This window comes from Syngnathus typhle, linkage group LG9 (assembly GCF_033458585.1).
Source record: "Syngnathus typhle isolate RoL2023-S1 ecotype Sweden linkage group LG9, RoL_Styp_1.0, whole genome shotgun sequence".
NCBI lineage: Eukaryota > Metazoa > Chordata > Actinopteri > Syngnathiformes > Syngnathidae > Syngnathus > Syngnathus typhle.
This window is the reverse complement of record NC_083746.1, coordinates 5,471,724-5,494,766: the sequence shown is the minus strand read 5'-3', so window position 1 is coordinate 5,494,766 and position 23,043 is coordinate 5,471,724. Positions and strand designations below refer to the sequence as shown.

General features: G+C 40.7%; 1 protein-coding gene across 1 annotated transcript in view; it reads left to right on the top strand.

The window, feature by feature from the left end:
• Positions 1-23,043, top strand: part of kalrna (kalirin RhoGEF kinase a) — a 60,754-nt gene that overhangs the window by 6,796 nt on the left and 30,915 nt on the right. The window contains exons 2-30 of the mRNA XM_061286654.1: positions 6,403-6,477; positions 7,093-7,207; positions 8,401-8,593; positions 8,676-8,849; positions 8,928-9,011; positions 9,148-9,279; positions 9,406-9,528; positions 9,681-9,803; positions 9,878-10,069; positions 10,238-10,369; positions 11,044-11,142; positions 11,705-11,836; positions 14,389-14,511; positions 15,143-15,334; positions 15,575-15,744; positions 15,987-16,161; positions 16,708-16,969; positions 17,115-17,281; positions 18,384-18,503; positions 18,801-18,869; positions 19,457-19,606; positions 19,678-19,827; positions 19,971-20,085; positions 20,297-20,412; positions 20,551-20,673; positions 21,447-21,629; positions 21,704-21,825; positions 22,039-22,105; positions 22,424-22,533. Of these exons, the coding sequence (XP_061142638.1) occupies positions 6,403-6,477; positions 7,093-7,207; positions 8,401-8,593; positions 8,676-8,849; positions 8,928-9,011; positions 9,148-9,279; positions 9,406-9,528; positions 9,681-9,803; positions 9,878-10,069; positions 10,238-10,369; positions 11,044-11,142; positions 11,705-11,836; positions 14,389-14,511; positions 15,143-15,334; positions 15,575-15,744; positions 15,987-16,161; positions 16,708-16,969; positions 17,115-17,281; positions 18,384-18,503; positions 18,801-18,869; positions 19,457-19,606; positions 19,678-19,827; positions 19,971-20,085; positions 20,297-20,412; positions 20,551-20,673; positions 21,447-21,629; positions 21,704-21,825; positions 22,039-22,105; positions 22,424-22,533 (3,988 nt within the window). The remainder of the gene's footprint in view (positions 1-6,402; positions 6,478-7,092; positions 7,208-8,400; positions 8,594-8,675; positions 8,850-8,927; positions 9,012-9,147; positions 9,280-9,405; positions 9,529-9,680; positions 9,804-9,877; positions 10,070-10,237; positions 10,370-11,043; positions 11,143-11,704; positions 11,837-14,388; positions 14,512-15,142; positions 15,335-15,574; positions 15,745-15,986; positions 16,162-16,707; positions 16,970-17,114; positions 17,282-18,383; positions 18,504-18,800; positions 18,870-19,456; positions 19,607-19,677; positions 19,828-19,970; positions 20,086-20,296; positions 20,413-20,550; positions 20,674-21,446; positions 21,630-21,703; positions 21,826-22,038; positions 22,106-22,423; positions 22,534-23,043) is intronic.

The window sequence follows — 23,043 nt, the reverse complement described above, 5'->3', positions numbered from 1 at the left end:
TATGTTCTGTACACCCCTAATGAGCTATATTCACATCTTATTTAATGGTCACTGCATCTCTAATGTGGCCTTTTCAACTCATATGTAATACCTATACAGCTATATCAATTACACAATATTAATCAAAATCATAACTGATGTCGAGACATCTATTTTCTATACCATTAATCATCATAGGGCTGGTTAGGCAATCGCAGGCTTGTATAGAGATGAAAGAATTGACCTTCGTGTTCACATTCTACAGCCACTAATGGCACGGAGGGGTATTACAACTCTCGCATGTGCAGAAGGTTCCGTATTTTCCGCACTATAAGACGCACCGAAAAACCTCCAATTGTCTCAAAAGCCGACAGTGCGCCTTATAATCAGGTGCGCCTTATGTATGGACCAATATTGAGGCACTACAGCAGGCGTGTCCAAAGTCCGGCCCGCGGGCCAAATGTTTATATCTTATATATGGACAAAGTTTTAAAATGGGCCATTAATTCAAGGTGCGCCTTATAATCCGGTGCGCCCTATAGTGCGGAAAATACGGTACTTAATGGTCAACGTCATTGACTGTTGTGGTGTGTTTTCGTCAGTCGCCGGTCACATTTGGATGATGTTGCATGATAAACTCCCAAACCTCCAGATTGTGAGGCAGACATACTAAGTCATACTTTGTCAACTTGGTGCCCCATAACACACATCATTTTTTGTAATATTTAACACCTAATCTGTAATACATACTGTAGAAAGTACTGTACATCGCAACAAAGTGTATGCAAAGGACAAGACACGGGTTGTGTAGTTGTGTACAGTTCTTTCATGTCAAACTTTTGGAAAGCACATACAACAATTTGGCAATCTGTGCTCTCCATGGTGGAATACACCTGGAACAAATTCAATGTGCATCCAAGCGGAACGAGTGATTCAGCTGTATCTTTGACTTTGATTTTACAGATTAAAACCATTTAGGAACTTTGAACGTCCGTCACCTCCCCATGCACCCTAAACTGCCACTGTCCTTTATTCACGCATCCACACGCGCACATTCCAGGTTTGACCACGGCGTCTATGTTTTTCCTCTCCATTGCCAGCTGCTGTCTGCTCACTGAAAGCGGATCTAGCGGGTGAGAGACATAGAAGCAAAAAGAGCGTGTGAGTAAGAGCCAGAGAGGGAATTTCATCTGATAGCTGCAACACGTGTTCCATGTTTTAATGTTTACTTCCTCTAGGAAGGCACCTATATAGCGTCCTCTTGACCTCTGACCTCAGCGCTTAATTAAGCCCACGTGTGTGTACACAGTGAACGCTTGTGAACGCATTCTATGTGGAGAAGTCACATTCAAAAATGATTTTCTATTTTACGATATCACAGCATTTTTCTCGTTCATCCCAAGTATAAAACGTTGAATACTGACTGATCACTGTGGGAGCACTCTGATAGATTTGTGTGTGTGTGTGTTTGTGTTGTGCTGAGTCAGCAGCATCCAGATGGTATCTCTGTGTGTGGTTGGAGCATCGTACAAATGACTTCACCCTGCACCCTCAAAGCACCACACTCCCACCATCGACTATTAACGCTTGATGTGATTGGCTCAAGCTGAATGACTCACTCGCTTGTCAACGATAAGAAGAATGGCGTGACGCACGCATGATACAAAAAGTTCTAATGTTGCTTGTGGTCTGCAATTAGGGAAAGCGTGTCACTGCATGGATGCCAACCTTGAGGGTTTAATAGAAGGCAAAAAGCATTGTTATTGTCTGCCAATGAATCGATTGATAAAGAACAAATAGCAGAAGTGCTAAGTGTTTGTCCTTCAGCCACAAGCTACTCTTAGCAAATACTTAGCTCAAATTCTGGCCAGTTTACGTCATCGCTATAAGTGCTTGGCTGTACATCAAATTTGTTTGGAATGGAATTAGTTTAACATGAATACCAGTGCAGCGTGGAGAAAAAGGAGCGCAGCGCAAACGCAACTCCTTGCCTCTTCCAGGCTCTTCAGATCAAGGCCAAATGATAACAAATTGTGTTTTATAGGATGATAACTCAGACTGCTTAAACTTTTACTGTTACGCTTTTCTGAAAGATTTAAAATGTTGTATAAAACATCACACACAAAAAGTAAGGACATTTGTGTTTGGTAGATTATTTCTTGGTTGTAACAGTGTTTCTTGGCAATCAATTAGAAAAGCCTGTTAATGCCTTTTTGTGAGGAACAGCAGAGTCATGTACCATTACAGATACCTTAGATTGATACCAAAAATAAATATATCATTGATGCCAGACAACTGTATATCATTGTTACCATGGTTAAATAACATTGATTGACACCATTGACCAATGCTTTTCATTGTTTCTGCAGTAAATTTGGGACCAGTGTGTGATGCAAGCACTTAAGTCTTACAAGCACTGTTTCGCTTTGTGTCATGTGTCCACAGTGTGTGGTTTGTATTTTGAAGAAGAGTGATGGATGTGGTTTTCCTCTGCAGGGAAAACTGGAGCCAAGATCATTAAGTGTGTGTGTGTTTGTGTGGTGGGGGGGTAGTACGCGTGTGTGTGTGTTTGTGTGTGTGGCAGGAAACTGTCACACTGAGCTTGAAGCATTGAAAATACATGCACATTTGTAATATGTTATAATATTTAAGAAATGAATGATCCTGCATGGCGGTATCCATTTGGTTTCTTGGAACTAAGACCACTGTCATCACCATAGAGGAATTCTGATTCATTATCATGCACAAATATGCACTAAATACCTCCCATCACTTTGAATTTCACCACATGGAAAATTTTGTCAACTGTGACTTGATTTAGAGGCATTTTTGAAAAGAAAAAAAAAAAAAAGTATTAGAAACAGCTTTCAATGTAATGCAAACCATGCACAATAAGAGTTCTCAGTAAAGTGGAACCTCAAAAGCATAATGTCACCTTTGCGTTTCACCTTCATCATTTAAAGTCAGGGCTGAATTCACAACGAATGAACTGTGGCCATGGATAGCACCTTCAATTGCACTTCATTTACATTTACAATTTGATCCATCTTATCCTATTCGCAAAGGATATTGTAAGTAGGTCTGGTGTGTTCACCCCCACAATGGCGCAAACAACCCTTTCAACGGAGAAAAATTAAACTAATATTTTAAGACACGGCTGTACTGTTAAGTAACCAGTTTCCAATGTACTGATAAGAATAAGAAGATGATACTGAAGGTATGTTAAGGTTGTCTTTAATTATACACATCTACAATTGTTATAAATAATTTACTTTTTTTCCATACTCTGTGTCTGAGCTAAAGGACACTCGACAGGAGGCCAAGGCCAGCTGTGCCGCAACATGTCTGACTCTAACACCTCAAATTATTATTATACTTGTATATACATATACTGTATATTTATGAATATGTATATAATTTGTATATAATAAAGATGTAATTAGCAGCATAGAGTGACACGACATTTTAATTTTTATACACATATTGGTAAGTATCCTGGTGAACATAATGAGTGACACAGTTTTGCATTCTTGCACGTCAACAGAGTCTCTGATTCAGTAGGCCGCCTCCTGTCACCGTGGCAACACACAAGTTCTGGCAGCCGGTTGTCGTGGCAGCTGTTTCCAGGCTACGCGCTGCCTCACCTGTCAACCTCTAAAGACATGTAGACACTCACGCACCCGCCTGCACACACATACACTTACAAACACACCCACGCACACATACACACGAATTGGGGTTCTGATGGTATTACTCCTTTGTGTGCCAGGCAAAACGTTCACAGAGTAAAATTTGAGATGACACGACATGCACACACACACACACACACACTCTCACAAACATGCACCTACTTACAATTTTGTAGTCCAAGCGTCATCAATGTGCTGATATCACGTGAACAGAATTTGAAAGCTGACCCCCTGATACATTATGGTTGTGTATGTGTGTGTGTGCGTGCGTGCTTGTGTGTATCTGTGCATGCGCGTGCTTGAGGGGGTGTCAGTGTTAATGACTCTAGCAGGACTGCGTGTCAACCTTTAACATGGACCTGTCTGGAAACATTAAGTGAGTGTGTGCATGTGTGTCTATGCGACTGTGGGTGCCTGTCTGAGTGGGTGCAGTAGTAGTAGTAGCTACCGTGACCTTCACCCTGGAGTTTGTCATATGACGAGCCAGCGACAACATAAATCCCACACACGCACACTCACTTAAAGCACACACATGCTGCATACTCTCTGCCACAATATTAGGCACACCAACACTGCCTTATGACCTTTTATGTAGTTAAGCTTATTCAAATATACACACACGTTTCATCATGCGGGGGCAAACCAGGAAAGTAGAGGCCCAGAAAAAAAATATCTGCACAGGGTTGGTTCCTGTTGTTGACATCTGACCTTATGCTGACAGGTCAAACATACTTCAAACATGTATGTATGTTAGTTTTGTATTCATGAATACTCATCAAAACACCCACTTTGATCAAATTTTTCACTTTTTTTTTTTTTTAGTTCAGTGACTGTCAGCATCTTTCAGTATTACTCCAAGGGAATCCTTACTGACTGAGGGAAGATTGACACGTTCGTTGTTGTTGGCGCAATGGTAGCCACAACTTTAAATCTGCAAAATGTCACTAGTTATTGATCAGTCAGTGCTGCTGCTGTTGAATTTAACTAATACGTCACACTTGACTGCAGTTAAGTCCAAGGTCAGATCACATTTGTTTTTTTCTGCCGGTCACAGTCCTGATGCTAATGCGCCTTGACTTGAAGCAGACCTAATCTGTATTCCCTCCCTTCCTGGCATGTAAATGAGGTGAGTGTGAATGTCTATTTGGACCAGTCATTCATTCACGCTTATTAGGCTCTTATTCATTAACGTGAAAAAGTCACAGCATTTCTTCTAAGCTTGTTCCTAAGTGATATCTGAAGGCTGAAAAGAAACCAAACCAGAATTATTTACTCATCTAAACCTTCCCTACTAAGCCTTGTTTTGTTTAATATCCAGATGCTGCTGCAATCACGTCTGCAATGTATGGCTACTGTGTACGCATGCATAAATAGAAAAAACACCTGCTGGATTGAAATTGTGCATATGAGACAGAAAGGGAAAACAAAAACTGTTTGGGAAAAAAAAATAAGAGCCAGTAAGACCAAAAAAGTTTCATGAGGGGTTTAAACCCACTGCTGATAAAATAAGAGAGAGATATGGCAGCGAAAACGGTAGCCTTGACATGAAAGCGACATTTTGGTCGTTCTTATCCTGAGGGAGAAGTGTCAGGAAGTGTGTATTTCAGTTTACTTCACTTCCTGATGTGAAAAACTTTCACAGTCAAAGCAAGTCGCAAGCTCACCATTTTTTTTTTTTTTCATCCATCAATATTATTGCAGCTTTTTATTGTGGTGAATAACTTGGGAAGCACTTATACAAACACTCAGCACAACCAGCTGCTCCTCTGCCTGCGTCTGTCCAGCAAAAGTGCAAGGCTATCATTTCGTTTCACATTACAATCATGCAGCAGTCCATTATTAATGTTGAACAGATTTAATATTTACGAGTTTCAACGGACTGCTGAGGATAAATCTCTCTTTGCACACCCAACATAGCAAGATAATCACTCAGCTTGTGATCTGGAGACCAATTCGACCAGATCATAGGTATGTATTTTCCCAGAAATGCCCTCCAAGTGCGTTCTGCTTCACTCTGACTGTTCGGAAACTGTGAAAAGTGCCATTTGGCTATTTAGAGCGTTCCCCTAAAGGAGAATATGTGTTGCACAAAGTACCGGAACTGTTAATTTTCAATTGAAATGAAGTCATAACATTTGTGTTATTCCCAGTTTCCTTCCTGTGAATATTCAATGTTGTGTCTTTTTGTTTTCTTTTCCTCTCATTCACTTCTTCATCTCTCAACACACAAAAAAAAGTATTGTGACCATGCTAGCTAACAAAATATAAATATTTAGTAAACATTTTAATGTATCAAGTCAAGTGCAGGCTGTAGCGAGAATTCCATTTTTTAATCCAAACGGGGATTTAAAAACATTCATCTTTCGCACAGCTGGAGTCAGACTTTCGGTCACATTCCCCCACAGCTCGTGAGAGAAAATTAAAATCTTGAGAAAGTGCAAAATGATGTTGGATTACAAACCACATTCTGTGTGCAGAACTGTCCCGCAAGTGCTGAAGTTTCAAGTGTTCCAGTTATGAAATACAAAAATGTTATTTGAATGGCAAGAAGAAGAAGCAGCACAGGAACACATTTTCCACCGCAATTTCAGAAAGCGCTTGTGTCAGCGTGCGGCTCCATGTTTTTCCCTCGCAGGAATGTTGATCTGATAATTGGATTAATTATAAAATCATAAAGCTCCACTGACTGTCTCTTTCTGCTCTTATTTTTTTTTTCTTCTCCGTGTTGCTGCAGGGTCTCTGAGGACTGAAGGCATCAAAGCGTCTGATGTTCTGCCTGTCTTAAAGGAGAAAGTGGCCTTTGTGTCCGGTGAGTGTCGGAGAAATCAGCACCCGGCCACCCCTTAGTTCCTGTTGCCAAGGCCGATGAAGTTTCAATATTAAGCGACCAGAGAAATTTAATTTAAAAAAATAAATAATTGTCTCTTTGCAAACTTAGTAGGCAGTGTACCTTATAAAATGACATCCATTACATCAGTGATACAAGTTTAAAATGTTTCACAATGGAAACACAACATGGAACAAAATGCACTTTTTGGTGAAAAGGCAAAATCTTTGTCTACTATAGTCCACAAATGGGCCTACAGAAAAAAAAAATCATTAGCATTCTCCCTCCCTGAAGGATTTGCCCAGACAGGAAACGGCTCGGGAAACTCATCCAGGGCGCTTAACACCCCAAACATATGACTTATGTGAAATTCTCGCATCTGGCAGGCGTTAGACACGAGCGTGCGCCAAAACAAGCAGATGCGTAAAGCGCCTCGCCGCACTCGCCACTCAGCTGACCCAAACGCGATTTGCACGCTGAGCTTTGTAGCTCCTTAAGGCCGGGGCACATCTAAATGGTTTCTGTTGTGTGTCGTGCTTTGTTTTACACAATAAACATTTGTGTGAATCCTAAAGCTAAATGTTTGTTTGGGCGCAGGTGGGCGGGACAAACGAGGAGGACCCATCTTGACGTTTCCTGCACGAAGCAACCACGACCGAATAAAACAGGAGGACCTCAGGAGGCTGGTCACATACTTGTCTACTGTTCCCAGGTAGGAACACAGAAAGACACATTCATATTATCAGAAAAAAATAATAATAAATGCATCGACTAGAGGGAATTGCGCCAAATGGAAGGAGGATGAAGTGGCCGGGTGGAGCGCTTGATGGTGGAATCAAAGCAGCAGATGGAGCAATGTGTTTGATTTGCATCAGCATGAAAGCGCTCCAGTGTTTGCAGCAGACTCTTGTCCACACGCTGTGTCACTTTCAAGCCTATTTAGCGCCCTGGCTAGCCCGAACAGTCCTACAAGGCGGAATAAAGACAAGAAACAACCAAAAAGCACATGTACAAACTGTGTGTTGACATCTAGTCTTTGGCAAGTAGCTCAGGTTTCTGCAGCCGTATTTAATGTTCAGTGTCCCGCTACTATATTTAATGGTCTATGTATTGGTAATGTACCGTAAATACATCATGTTTAATTGTCTATGCACCTATGTATCATTTTAAGAGTCTGTCTAGCACTGAAAACTCACTATAATTCTGATTGATAATTGTTTGGTTAGTTGGGATTTACAGTATGTGCTTTTATACATCATCAATTGGTGTTGTCAAATTCTCTGCTGACACGGCCTTCGCCATTCTGCCTCCTTACACTAGGAACTTAAACCAGATCAGGATTTAGCACTTTGAGGTTTCTTTGAAATGTAAAGTGCATTATAAGTAACGTTTTTTATTATTATTATTATTATTATTATTATTATTATTATTATTATTATTATTATTATTATTATTATTATTATTATTATTATTATTATTATTATTATTATCAAATTTTAGCCACCAAACAGGAGTGGCTGTGTACACATATACATGCAAAGTAATTTTTTTTCATTTCCAAAAAAAAAAAGTCCTCTCAACCTCTGTAGCTGGTGAGAAGGAGCAAAAGTGGCCTGTAATTGGTCGTATTCTTCCATAGCAGTCACGCTGTGCTAATCCAACAGCGGTTTCTATGGCGACTTGGCGAACCTTAAATTTCCCCGAGGCAGATGACATGAATTTCCATGAAGAATGACTCCCGTTGGTAACATGCGGACCTAAAATGAATTGTGAGTCTTGCTAGCAAACATGACAAAGCCATTTTCATTCAGATGTTCGTTTCACAGACCCAATGAGAAAAGTCAGCAAATCTTTGGTAGCATCTGATGTCCTAACAAATTTACTCTTGACTTGTCGTGACTGTAGCGAGGATGTGTGCAAAAGAGGCTTCACTGTCATCATTGACATGCGGGGCTCCAAGTGGGAGCTAATCAAGCCTCTGCTGAAGACGCTGCAGGAGTTTTTCCCGGTCGAGATCTGCGTGGCGCTCATCATCAAACCGGACAATTTCTGGCAGAAGCAGAAAACTAACTTCGGCAGTGCAAAGTTCTCCTTTGAAGTGAGTGGTCTCGTTGACTATGAGAACCGACACCGCTCAAGAGAATCGCCTGCTGAAGGCTCTCCAAATTGCTTCCCACTAGACCAGCATGGTGTCAGTGGAAGGTCTGGCCAAGTTGGTGGATCCTTCGCAGCTGACGGATGACTTTGAAGGCTCCCTGGATTACAACCATGAGGAGTGGATGGACCTGAGAGTCTCCTTGGAGGAGTTCATGTCCAACGCGGTTCATCTCCTGGCCCGATTGGAGGATTTGCAGGTGGGACGATGGATTGATACTGAATTGATGAACAGATGGAATTACAAAACGTATTAAATATTTTGCTTCCTGTCAAAGGAGGTATTGTCCAAGAAAGACTTTCCCTCCGATGTCGAAGGATCCCGTCGGCTTATAGAAGAGCACACGCAACTGAAAAAGAAGGTGAGCACCATCACCATGCTACAAAGTTGCCTTGTGAAGAAACTTACGTTCCTCAACTTTGGTTTTGCTTGGCCCGTTTGTCAATATCGCCTTCATTTATGAGATGCTAATTGTTTTTCCACCAATTCTGCTGGAGGTCTTGAAGGCTCCCGTGGAAGATCTGGACCGGGAAGGCCAGCGCTTGCTACAGTGTATTCGATGTAGTGACGGTTACTCGGGAAGAAGCTGCATCTCCGGCTCTGCTGACTTCCAAAGCCTCGTGCCCAAGGTAACCTCTGAACGGAGCACGGGTGAAATAGTACCGCGAGATGGATAGCGAGATGAAGGGATATATTATTCATTTTGTGAGGTAAATTAGATAACACACAGAAAAATGTGTATGCATATATAACAGGTGGCCAGTCTGCTGGACAAGCTTCACTCCACCAGGCAACATCTCCATCAAATGTGGCATGTCCGCAAGCTGAAGTTGGACCAGTGTTTCCAGTTACGACTCTTTGAACAGGACGCAGAGAAAGTAAGGAAATGCTTTGAAAAAAAATTCTAGGTGGAGCTTAGGAAATGTTTTCATTTTCTTCCCTCTATAAACCAGCAGTCCACACACAGCTGGCCTTATAGAGAAGTGAGGAGATGTTCGCTGTTAGTTATAATCACGCTTTCTGTATGCAGATGTTTGACTGGATCAGCCACAACAAGGAATTGTTCCTGCAGAGCCATACTGAGATCGGCCGAGCGTACCAACACGCGGCCGAGCTACAGACGCAACATAACCACTTTGCCATGAACTCAATGGTAGTCAGATACACTCCATCAACTCCATTAACCACTGCAGAGACGCCATATTGCTCCATTTTCCTCTCCTCTAGAATGCTTACGTGAACATCAACAGGATCATGTCGGTAGCGAGTCGCTTGGCGGAGGCGGGACACTACGCCTCCACGCAGATTAAACAGATATCAAGTCAACTGGATCTGGACTGGAAAAGCTTCGCCGCCGCTCTAGATGAACGCTCTACCATCCTTGCTATGTCAGCTGTTTTCCACCAAAAAGCCGAACAGGTTAGCAGAACAAAAAAAAAAATCCTAGACGTTGTGCAATAGTATTCTCTGGTTTTGATTCTGCATTTAAAAAAAGACACAGAAGAACAAAAATTCAATTTGTAGGTGAGAACGAAAAAAAAAAGACAATTGATCGAATGAGGAGTTTTCTAAAAACCTTTTGTGCAGTTCTTGTCAGAGGTGGAGGCATGGTGCAAGGTCTGCAGTGAGGGGGGGCTCCCAACCGAGATGCAAGAGCTGGAGGTGGCCATCCACCGCCACCAAAGCCTCTATGAGCAAGTCACACAGGCTTACACTGAGGTAAAAAGCATCAGAACCAAAACCACAGCCAGAAAGGCCCAGAAGGCAGCAACAATTTCTGTTGTCAGATGAGAAGAAAGTCATTTTAATTGAAGGCTATTAAATCCAAAAGGGCTCTCACGAAGAAACAAGAACAAGTGTTTTTGTAGAAAAAGCACAATATTTTATAAAGTATATTTATACTGCTTCTCTTGGTAACAGAAAAGTACTATGTGCATAACCGGCAATTTTGATTGGCCACACTGTTGCTACGGCTGTAATTGGATATTAGAGCCAAACTAGACGGTTGGCAAATCATGAAATGGAATTGCAGAAGCCCGCACGCTGCGTGACACTGCAGAAGATTGAGTTCAGTGGAGCTTGAATGTGTTGCTTGGTGTGCGGCAGGCGTAATTGTCAGAAAATTGAAATGTTCTTTCGCAAATGGCATTAGGTCAGAGGAACCTGTTGCGATTCAAAAAACAGAATAATAGCTTTGTGTTCAACTAAACAGACCCAGATTTTATTCTGAGAATTTGGGTCTGAATTGAGACGAGATCATTATTCTTTCAATAGAAATAATTATTGTGACGCTTTTGTTTTGTTTTGTGTCATGAGCTATTTCTAATAAAACAATGCGTGCCTTTGCATCACTTCTTTCTGGTTATTAATTTTCCCTCTTTTTTTCTATCCAGGTAAGTCAGGATGGAAAAGCTCTACTGGATGTCCTGCAAAGACCTCTCAGTCCCGGCAACTCAGAGTCTCTTACAGCTACTGCCAACTACTCCAAAGCGGTTAGTAACGTTTCAACGAAAGCCAAACGTGTCTAATCTGGATCTGCATCGAATTGTACAGCTTTATAGAATACCCACCAAAGGTTGCTGGGTCGCAGAATGTTGTCAAGAATTTTTACAAAATGTTCCTTTGGAAGTTGAATGAATGAATGAATGAATGAATGAATGAATGAATGAATGAATGAATGAATGAATGAATGAATGAATGAATGAATGAATGAATTTGTTTCAAACATGTAAACTATACATCAATAAATCAAATGAAGAAAAATAAACTAAAAAACAAAAAGGTGAAAGTCATTAAAATTATTAATTAATTAATTAATTAAAAGAAAATAATTATAAAAATTAATATTTATTCAATTATGGTTGGTACAAACAGAATACAATATACTGCACAAAGGTTCTATCAAAGAATTAATGAAGATTTTAACCATAAAATCATAAACTAAACTAGATTATTTGACATGTCGATTTTCTTCCAAATGTTACACCTGGCATGTGTCTCAGTTTTGCCGCTTTGATTAATGCGACTCCATTTTTTTTTTTTTTTAATGTGTAGGTTCATTGTATACTGGATGTGGTGCATGAAGTACTTCACCATCAGCGCCGTCTGGAGAACATTTGGCAGCACCGAAAGGTCCGACTGCATCAGAGACTGCAGCTGTGTGTGTTTCAGCAAGACGTTCAACAGGTACACAGCACACACACACACACATAAATGTACATGCGCGCACACATACTTATGCACTTAGTAAGTGAAAAGAATACAAAACAAAGAAGGGAGACTATTTCTTAAAGCCGCAGAGGAGCGTGTCATCCTGTGGCGACATGTGTTTCTCATCAAATCTCTTCATCCGTCCATTTCCCAAAACCCGGAAAACTTCTCAGATCCAGTTGCTCCGCTGGCACTGCCGCTGATGCTTCGGCAGATAAATGAGGCATGGAAACATGTCTGAAGTAGAGGAGATGACATTTTAAAACCACGATAAAAAATGGGCCACTCTCAAAGGATGCCCAGATACATGTGCAAAAGTACTGCGACTAATTCCTTAATAAATTGGATGAATCAATCAGAGGTTTCCATTCACTTCCCCCCCACAAACACAAATATTTCCAGCCTCCCCAAGGTCCAAAAGGTTTAGTTCTCACAAGAAATGTACTAACAGGCTGTCAAGTGCATGGCAAAGCAACAGGTGGTGCTGCTATAGCCAACACGGCAACTAAAACTATAAACCGCAATCCAAAAACCTAAATCCATTTCTGGATAAGGCGCTCTGAAAAACTACGCTGTATCCAGTAAAAGGCTTGTGGACCGATAAATGACTCTTGTGCATCACACAATAAACACAAGCTATACAAGTCGTACTCAAATAGGAGAATTAAAAATTATTCATCAATAAAAAAATATATTCCATTATGACATCAGGGGGTTTTGCTGCCAAGTAGCAAAAACAAAAAAAGTTTTAATTGATCTGATGCATGTTTCTCATGTAAATAAAACCCACAGAAATGTAGTTTTGTTTTCATAATCCTCTTCTCCATTTCAGTGATACATAGTGAACAATGATCTGCTTCCAACTTTGTGGGAACAGTTCAGGGCAGGCCAATCTATTCAAACTAACAATAAGTCAAAGAGTCTTGAGTGGAGTTCTTCAGGGAACTGTTTGCGGTCCATTTGTTTTCTGTAAAATTTCAGCTTCTCTCATCCAACATCAACAAGTCAAACTAGATCTTTCATTGGTGCCAGTGACCCACCAAATGAGAGCGAGGGGGGGGGGGGGGTCCTACAGACATCCTAAGTAACAATTGAACACAATTTTGAGTGGCGTTCCTCAGGGATGAGTTTTAGGTCCATTCATATATCAAGATCTTATGGATGAATGTCACTACTTCTAACTTTTATGGAACTTGATAGAAGACCGGGAATGTTTTTCCTTTTCATGTTGTGACATTCTTCTAACGGATGATGCATTTTTGTTGCTGTTAATCTGCATGTCAAATTTCCTAAGGTCAGTAGGCTTCTGAATTGGCATACTGCAGTCGTTTTACAATAATGCTACTTGGGGATGCACAAATCTCAAACATTTTGACTGCATTTTTCACAGAAAGGTTGAAAATCTTAAAAGAAAGTAAAGAAACGGAGATCATTCCTCAACAACTTTAAGTTATCAATTAGAAAATTCCTATCCTCATACGAGGGCGGTTTATGAAGTCCCGGAGGAAAGGAGGACACGAGCGAAACACCGAACAAAGAAGAGATCATATCGGCGGGGGCTGTAAATTCAGCGGGAGTTCACAATTTGGCCAAAAACAGCCGTTTCGTATCAGCGGCTACGAGGCCCCCGAGACGCCCGTTGAACGAGCGCTGCCTGGCGTAGAGGCACGCACGTGGAAAGTGCAGACCGCTTCCAACGGCAAATAAATCAGAGCTGAACGGCAAGTGATGTTTCCACTCGAGAGAGAGAAAGAGAGAAGAAGACACACAAGCAAAGGTGGAGCTGCAGTACATGAGGTGTGCAGTTTGATTTGGCATGTACGACCTTCAACCAACCTTGTGCTTCCCCACACAAATCATTTCAAAAAGAGCCGATGACAAGTTCATGTGCGTTTACTCTCATTGCTCATATTCATCTTGCAACATTTTGCTTGCTATGGATCGGGTTGCTCGCCAAGTGTGACGCACAGCCGTGACCTCTAACCTTACCGTTCAAAATTGCACGAGTGGCTTTACTTACAAACGCCCTAATTAAACTTTTTTTTTCAGTGATGAGCTGCCGCTTGTCTTTTTTCTTTTGCTTTGTGCCAAAAATTGAGTCATGGGCGCTCCAGTAAAGGGAAAATGGGACAACCAGTCAAACACACAAAATGGAAATGTTATTTATTTACTGTACTAAATATCATTCCTAATATTTATATTAAAAAATAAATCTAGTTACTAAGAACAATATTAATCAAAGGTAGTGATTTCTCACAATAGAGTTGAAAGATTTAACAGCCAGCTACACTATTGTTGCAAATGCTGCATTTCCCTTTTGAGGTGTCAAAATCAATATTAATTCAATTAATCCCCGATTTGAAAAAAAAAAAAAAACTTAAAAGTAACTGAAACATGAGTAACACATTACACTGACATTGTAAATAAACATAGTACTTTCAATTACATGTAACTAGTAATCTGTCATGCATTCCATTTCGGGTAGAAGCGATTCGCCTGCCTAAAAAAATTAATTCTCTCCCCGTCAGGTGATGGACTGGATCGAAAACCACGGCGAAGCTTTCCTCAGCAAGCACACGGGAGTGGGAAAGTCTCTTCATCGAGCTCGTGCCCTGCAGAAACGACACGACGACTTTGAGGACGTTGCTCAGGTTGAAAAATATTTGGCTTTTTGGAAAGCCCCACCGGATACATTCCATTTGTTGCTTTAATCAAATATTCATTATTGTGGTTGGTGTCCCAATGCACCTCTTTAATGTAAAATTTATTTGTATCTCGCATTACGACGACCATTTTCCCTGCACACAGAAATCACACAATCTTCCATCACTTTTTGGCGGCTTTTTGTAATCACATGACGTGGATGGTTATCCATTTTCAATAATCCTTCAACCCCCAAAACCAAAGTACAAAGTATTAATCGCCTGTAAATGATAATCTTTATCTTCGGACTAATCCTCTTCCTACATGCGGGAATATCCAGACGTTGAAGATGGCTAGACGTGATGTGTATTGAAAGAGGGAGGAGAGAAACTATGGCAGCTGTGATGGTGCATACTTAGCAACACATTATCATTCATTCGAATCATGAGAGATTTGAATGTTAATCTCTTTTGCGGCACATAGAGGGGGAAAAGTTATAGTTGACAAACGGGAATGATAGTGCATAATGAAATCGTTTTTTTTCTCAGTTCCCTAAAGACAACATCTGAGGCTACTAAATTGTGACATTTCACAAAATCGTCATCATTTACAATAATGATTTTACGTTTCCTTTTCCAGAACACGTATACTAATGCAGATAAGCTATTGGAGGCGGCCGAGCAGCTGGCCCAGACGGGCGAGTGCGACCCGGAGGAGATCTATAAGGCGGCGCGCCACCTGGAAGTTCGAATACAAGACTTTGTGCGCCGTGTTGAGCACAGGAAACTGCTGCTTGATATGTCTGTGTCCTTCCACACGCACACGAAAGAGGTGAAACCATCGTCAAAACCTCAGTAGATTCAAAAAAATGAATCGGAAACGTGGGAAAGATTTAACCAAATCAAATTGAATCTTAACATTTTAAATGTAAATTGAACTGAACAGCATGATGTGAAGGACTCGAGTTTGACATCTTTGCCTTTGACGAACTATAGCCATAAATAAAGTGTATAAAGTACTGATAGTTTTCTGTAACATTGGTGTTCCTCACTGCCTTGTTTTCCGGTCCAGCTGTGGTCTTGGATGGAGGAACTCCAAAAGCAGCTGCTGGATGACGTGAGCTGCGACTCTGTAGATTCGGTGCAGACGCTCATTCAGCAGTTCCAGCAGCAGCAGACAGCCACTTTGGAAGCCACGCTCAATGTCATTAAGGAGGGGGAGGAGCTTATGCAGCAGCTCAGGTAATATCTTAAGAAACCGGTAATGGATATATTAGCGGCAGCACGGTAGGGCACTGGTTAGCACGGCCGCTTCACAGTTCAGAAGTGTAAAGTTTGATTCCGGCTCCGGAGCTCTTGTGTGGAGTTTGCATGTTCTCCTCACAAATAAATGAATGAAGTTACATAGTGGGGATGAAATCAACGAATTGCATTTAGAGGAGTTCACCATGTTAGCCTTTCTTGTTTCCATTGGTCTCCCGCAGAGATGCTGCCATGTCCACCAATAAGACGCCACACTGCAGTTCCATCGCTCACATTCAGGGCGTCCTGCAGCAATTGGATGAAGCCCAGGGCCAGATGGAGGAGCTGTTCCATGAGCGCAAAATCAAACTCGACATATTCCTCCAGCTACGCGTCTTCGAGCAGTACACCATAGAGGTAACCATCCCAATCTTTGGCTTTTTAAAGTTTCGCGTGTAAATGTAGAAGTGTTAGTTTTGCACCTTTTCTTGATATTTAAAATCTGCAAAATCATTTTTGGCATCACTGTAGTTCAGTTCAAATAGTTTTTTTCCTCTACAAGTAAATCATCATTTTAAATATAAATTACATCTAAAAATGATTCAAATGTGAATTAAAAAGTAGAACATAATCTGATAAGATAATATTTTAATGTTAAACTGAATTAAAGTTCAAAATAAATATAGGTAGAATAGGAAAATAATAAAAATGTCAGATACAACCATTTTTAAAGCATTAAGTAGAATTTGTGTTTTATTAATTCTTTATTACAAACAATTTTGTTATATTTGTTTTATATTTGAGTAAAAATTAAGATTTTTTTAAATATTATTGTTGTTAACATTATTTTTAAATGTAGTGTTTGTATAGTTTTTCTTCTTCTTTTTAATATAAACAGCGTATTTTGCAACAAACTTCTTCTTGCTTTTTTAATCTTACCAATACAACGATCCTGTTGTTCAGGTGACAGCCGAGTTAGACGCCTGGAACGAGGACCTCTCTCGACAGCTAAACGATGCGGGACGCTCGAGCGGGAGCGGCAGCAGTAGTGGCGGGAGCGGAGGGAGCTGCGGCGCTTCCTCGGGTGGAGCGGAGGACATTGGCCTGGCTGAGCAGAGGCTGAAGAGGCATGCTGAGAGGAAGGCAGCCATGAACAACATGACCTATGAAGTCATGCAGCAGGGCCAGGACCTGCACCAGTACATCATGGAGGTGCAGGCCTCAGGTAAGCTCTTCAGTTCTTTTGCATGACTGTCCTTTGAATTACCTTGGTCATTGGCTAGAAGCATTATCAGATTGATATCCAATATCTACTGGACACTCCTACAAAAAAAATCCCTTTCAGTTATTTTAACACTTGTGTCTGCCAGGCATTGAGCTGACTGGGGAGAAGGACATGGACTTAGCCTCTCAGGTTCAGGAGCTGCTGGAGTTCCTCCATGAGAAACAACAGGAAGTGGAGCTCAGTGCTCAACATACGCATGCTAGACTGGAGCAGAACCTGCAACTGCGTCACTTGCAGGCTGAGGTCAAACAGGTACATGCATCTCTTGAGTGGTTGTCTAATTGGATGGCACTGTAAAGTTAAAATGTTCATTTGCACTTTGCCATAAAAAATTTTTTAAAAAAAGTAGCTGTGGCTTTATAAATATGCGACAATCTCCGATAGGAAGCCCGTGGTCGCTGTTTCCGTTGCAGATGGAGGCAACTGAATTATTGAGGAGCTTTTATGGCGCTGCTAATAAACACGACGCTGCCTTTGCTTGATGCGCTTCTGCGAACCGTGATCTAAATTCCTGACAAAGTAGTTTCCTCTGTGAACATACAACTGTGAGGGGACAAATGAAAACACTCATGCTAAAATAAGCAAGCTTGATAGCATATGTATGTTGCTCCAAAACATGTATGTGCCTTTCAATATTAATTTTGCCATCAAGGATTTGCAAGTTAGCCATGCCGCGGCCGTCTTTTGTTGTCCCTGTCCTAGGAACGTGAACACAGGCATCAAAATTAAAGTGAGAGAATATTTGCAAAGACATCTTGTCTTTGGAGTGTATTCAAAAGGATACAGCCTCAAACAATTTGCAAATCAATTGCATTAGATTTTTTTAGTTACCGTATTTTCCGGACTATAAGGTGCATCGGACTATAAGGCGCACCTTCAATGAATGGCCCATTTTAAAACTTTGTCCTTATATAAGGCGCACCGGACTATAAGGCGCACCATTAATGCATCATGTCCGATTTTTAATCCAAATCAAATCGTTCTCCATTTTATCTTTTTTATTTCAACTTCAGACGCAACAAATTACTTTATAATCACAAAATAATGATCCATAGTCTTTTTGATTCATGATTCATAGTCTTCAGCGGGCCACTTATGATTGATTTCATCACACAATGCTTTGGGCCAGTTTAAATTTAAGAATTTGGTCCATATATAAGGCGCACTGTCAGCTTTTGAATTATTTTTCGGTTTTTAGGTGCGCCTTATAGTCCAGAAAATATGGTATGTTTTATTCATTAATACAATAACATGGCATTTAGTACTTTATTAGTCAATTTTGAGTGGAGGAAAAAAATTAGAGCGGTCTTGCACATGACATCACTTATCATCATCTCCTCTTGGTACCCTCGAGGTGCTTGGATGGATCCGTAATGGCGAGTCCATGTTGAACGCCAGCATGGTGAATGCCAGCTCGTTGTCTGAAGCAGAGCAGCTGCAGAGGGAGCACGAACAGTTCCAGATGGCCATAGAAGTATGCACACACACGCGCGCACACATGTATATATACACACAACACCCACACACACACAGATGCAAAAAAAGCGCCGGCAACTGCCAGTCTTACTGTACTCGAGCAATAATTGTTTCTGCATGTTTCCAACAGTAGCAGATGTCATACACCCACGTACTCTTTTGAACTTAAACGCACACACATTCACACACCCGCGCACACGTCAGTCATAACAATAGGTAGACAAATAATATCTTCCTCTGTTTCAATTAATTCACTAACAAGCCTTTTCCCATTGTCCCTTCTATTCTCCTTTAGTCTCTCTTCCATGCTAACTCCCTTCAGAAGACCCATCAGAGTGCTCTGCAGGTCCAGCAGAAAGCAGAGGTAAGCTTCTAACTAACTAACATTTACTATAAAGGGAAAATTATAATGCAATATCATTTATTTTTTATTTTGTTATGTTCTATTGTACTATGGAGTTATCATTTTCTGTATTTTTACTTTTTTCTTGTATTTCTTTTAATGTTCGAAATAAACAAAACAAACAATAACTAACTAACTAACTAAATATCTAACTAAACTAAAATGAAAAGCATAAACGAGAACTGTGCACTCACTCTGAATTCTTGAATATTTTGATTTCTGAATAATAATAAAAAAAAAAGTTAAATTTGGAAATTCATGCTTCAATGCATCTTTGCTCCTAATAGATCTTTTTGCTTTTAGGTTGATAAAAATAAGGTGCACTGTAGGGAGCAAGTGGTGGCATTAAGCTTTTTTTATTTTAACTTTTGTCACCGCTACTTTTCCTGAACCAGTGAATTAAGAAATCCTTAAATTATAATGCCTTGACATTTGTTCTATGCATTGTTACTTTTTTAAATAAGGTCATCGGTCAATTGATTTGTAATTTCTCATGAGATCAGCTCAGTTTGCAGTACAAAAAATCACTTTGGCCTCCCTTGTTTTAGATGATGCTTCAGGCCGGCCACTATGACCCAGAAGCCATTCGTAACTGCGCTGAGAAAGTGGCCGTCCACTGGCAGCAGCTGATGCTTAAGATGGAGGACCGCCTGAAGCTCGTCAACGCATCCGTGGCCTTCTACAAGACGTCCGAACAGGTACGCACCCATCGTCGCAGGTGACTAACTTATAGCAGCATCGCTAATGTGATTGCCGTGGCCGTAACCAGGTTTGCAGCGTGTTAGAGAGCCTGGAGCAGGAATACCGACGGGATGAGGACTGGTGCGGAACTCACGAAAAAGTGGGAACGCCGGCCGACTGTGACCACCTCGTGCCCCTGATCAGCAAACACCTAGAGCAGAAAGAAGCTTTCCTAAAGGTCAGTCCACTCCTCACATTTCTCTGTAGTCAAGATAACATGACATAGCATGAAATGAATTTGACATACTGTAATAATAAAATCATATCTGATATGTATGAAAAATATATTAGCTTTTTAATCTTCATGTTCTTAATTGTCAGGCGTGCACACTGGCCCGGAGGAACGCTGAGGTTTTCCTCAAGTACATCCACAGGAACAACGTGAGCATGCCAGGAGCTGCCAGTCATGCCAGAGGGCCCGAGCAGCAGGTTAAAGGTAGAACATTCGATATGGAATCTGCCTACACAAGTTTAGCATGGATAGCAAAAACACAATAGAAATACATCTGGATGAAAAGTACATAAGTGAAACAGCATACACAAGAGAGTCGTCAAAAAGCCATTTTTTGTGTTAAATTCAGAAAACCAGCATTGTTGTAAAATATAGGAAATGGACCAAGGCGAGACTCCATGATTTTTATTTTCAGCTATTCTCAATGAGCTGCTGCAGAGGGAGAACAGAGTCCTGCACTTCTGGACTCTGAAGAAGAGAAGACTGGACCAATGTCAGCAGTATCTCGTCTTTGAACGTAGCGCCAAGCAGGTGTGTGCGTTTTGTGTGTGTGTGCGAGCTTTGAGCGAAGGTCCTGCACTAAAGAGACATCTGGTGAATTTTATGATGGGAAAAACTTTTTAAAGCCACTATCATATAATAAATAATGATGTGCCTGTGTGTGCGCAGGCCCTAGAATGGATCCAAGAGACGGGTGAGGTTTACCTGGCTACACATGTGTCATCTGGTGACAGCAGCAAGGAAACACAACAGCTCCTCAATGATCATCATCACTTTCGCCTCACTGCCAAGGTACATTGTGTGTGTGTCATTTCATTAGGTACTCCTTCACATCTGATCGAATGAGATACATTCAAAAAGAGAACAATGTTGGTTGTCTGCCACCGTATTTGTTTCTCAAGTCGAATATTTGGGTCACCCTTATTTAGTTGAGGTCAAGCAGTTTTCCATGTGATGCAGTGCAGCTGTACACCAACTACAATAATAAGCAAAGTTTAGAAACAGTCATGACAGTTTTATAGCCAACAAAGCATGGAAGCAAAATAAAGTGGAGTTCAATATAACAATGGAGGACGCTGAAAAAGTGTAAATTAAGAGATGCCATTATAATTTATAGAAAGGAGTACTGGGGCCACTCGTTTTTTTAATTTTTTTATTACGAAGCTACAACAACATACTCACAGTCATTAACCAAAATAAAACAAAACACAACCACCACACAAAAAACAAACCATCCACACCACAAAAATCACACATACACTAAAACAATTGTTGTTTACAAATGTTGCGACAAAAAGTCCAGGGTATGCATATTAGACAGAATGTTTATTGTAATTTTAAGTAAACGCTATAAATGTTTTATTGGATTTTTTGTTTATCCCAACATTTTCCCAATTACTGAACTTTTAGTGCACCCATCTTAGAGATCCTTGCATTACAGCGTAGTTGCTCTACCTAGTGGTGAAGTTGAAAACATGTATGTCAGGAGATATTATTTTGCTCCAAGTTTAGATCCCAAATACCAAAAAAAGTGCGAGTTAATAATTATGTGCTCGTTTAACTAGCAAACAAAGGAGAAGGTGAAGCTCCTTATCCAGCTGGCCGACAACTTGGTGGAGAAAGGCCACGTCCACGTTGTGGAGCTGAAGCGATGGGTGAGCACGGTAGATCGCCGCTACCGAGATTTCTCCTTGCGGATGGCCAAGTATCAGGAGAGCCTGGAGAAGAGCCTGGGTGTCTCCTCCGAGGTGGGAATATTTTCACGATCACACTTGTTTTGTTTTTTTTACATGTTGAGTCATTTTTTCTTCATCATCTTCAGGACAACAAGGACCTTGAGTTGGATATTATTCCTGCCAGCTTGTCAGACGACCCCGAGATCAAACTGCGGGAGCCCAACGATGAGGTCAATGAGGAGAAAAGGAAGTCGGCGAGGAAGAAAGAGTGAGTACAACAAACCAGAGTGACGAGTCTGCATTTTTGCTGCAAAACACAGAACAACACTAATTGAGCTTGGTTGACTCCTTAAATTAACCTGTTGCATTTCGCAGAATAAACCCAAAAACCTTTGTCTGGTCTCACAAAATTATTTTTTTTTTCAACATTTGTTTTTTGAAATTTCAGTTTTAATATTTTGTAAAAACTGTCTTTCTTTAGGTTCATCATGGCCGAGCTCCTGCAGACTGAGAAGACCTACGTCAAAGATCTCCAGGAATGTCTGGAGGTGAGAAAACTAGCCTGCAGCCTTCAAATTGCAGTGGGGGGATAGAAACATGTATGGGTGAGAAACCTCCTGTCACTTTTAAAAATAACATCGCTCTGGCTAATCCAAATTTGATGCAAATTACATACATGGGGAAAATCCCGTTTAGCATCAAGACCTTTTGTAAAATATCATTTGATCGTCTTGCAATTTATCGTGTTTAAGTCAGATCTTATTACATGTGACTTCGTTTCAACCATGTAGCCTTGCCGAAAGTTTTAGCTCGTCGTGTTTTTGTGACAGCAAATGCTAACTGATAGCCATCCCCGTTTATTCCAGACCTACTTGTGCGAGATGACCCGCGGCGGGGACGAAATCCCACCCGCCATTGCCAACAAGGAGCACGTCATCTTCGGCAATATGCAGGAGATCTACGACTTCCACAACAAGTGAGGGGCTTTTAACAATTCTTATTCATTAATTTATATTTTATTGAGTGTTGCACAAGTGTGTTGTGGGAGAATAATTACATCCATACTTTTAGGCGAATATGTAGCCTTTTAATATAGTAATATCAAAATAGTTGTCAGTTAATTCATTGTCGATCAATTACCTTCCACAGCTTAAAGAAGATTCTTCTTGATTTTTCTAACCAAGTGTTAAAAAAACATCACACAAACTATTCCCACAAGCTAGAATGCAAACAATCGTGAGACAAAAAAAAAAACAAGAATTAAACTGTCCAATCTAACCTTTGATTTTAATTCAGTTGTGCCAAATCCCCATATTGTGCATGTAATAGCGCCCCTGGATGCTTATTTGTTAGAATGAAGGTCAAAAGCTCAAATTAGTGACATGATGTAGACAGACCACTGTGATGTAGAAACTCTGTTGCATGAACTTAAAGTGAACTTGTGCCCTTTTTTTCATCTGTTATATTCCTTCTTTAAATCCATGAT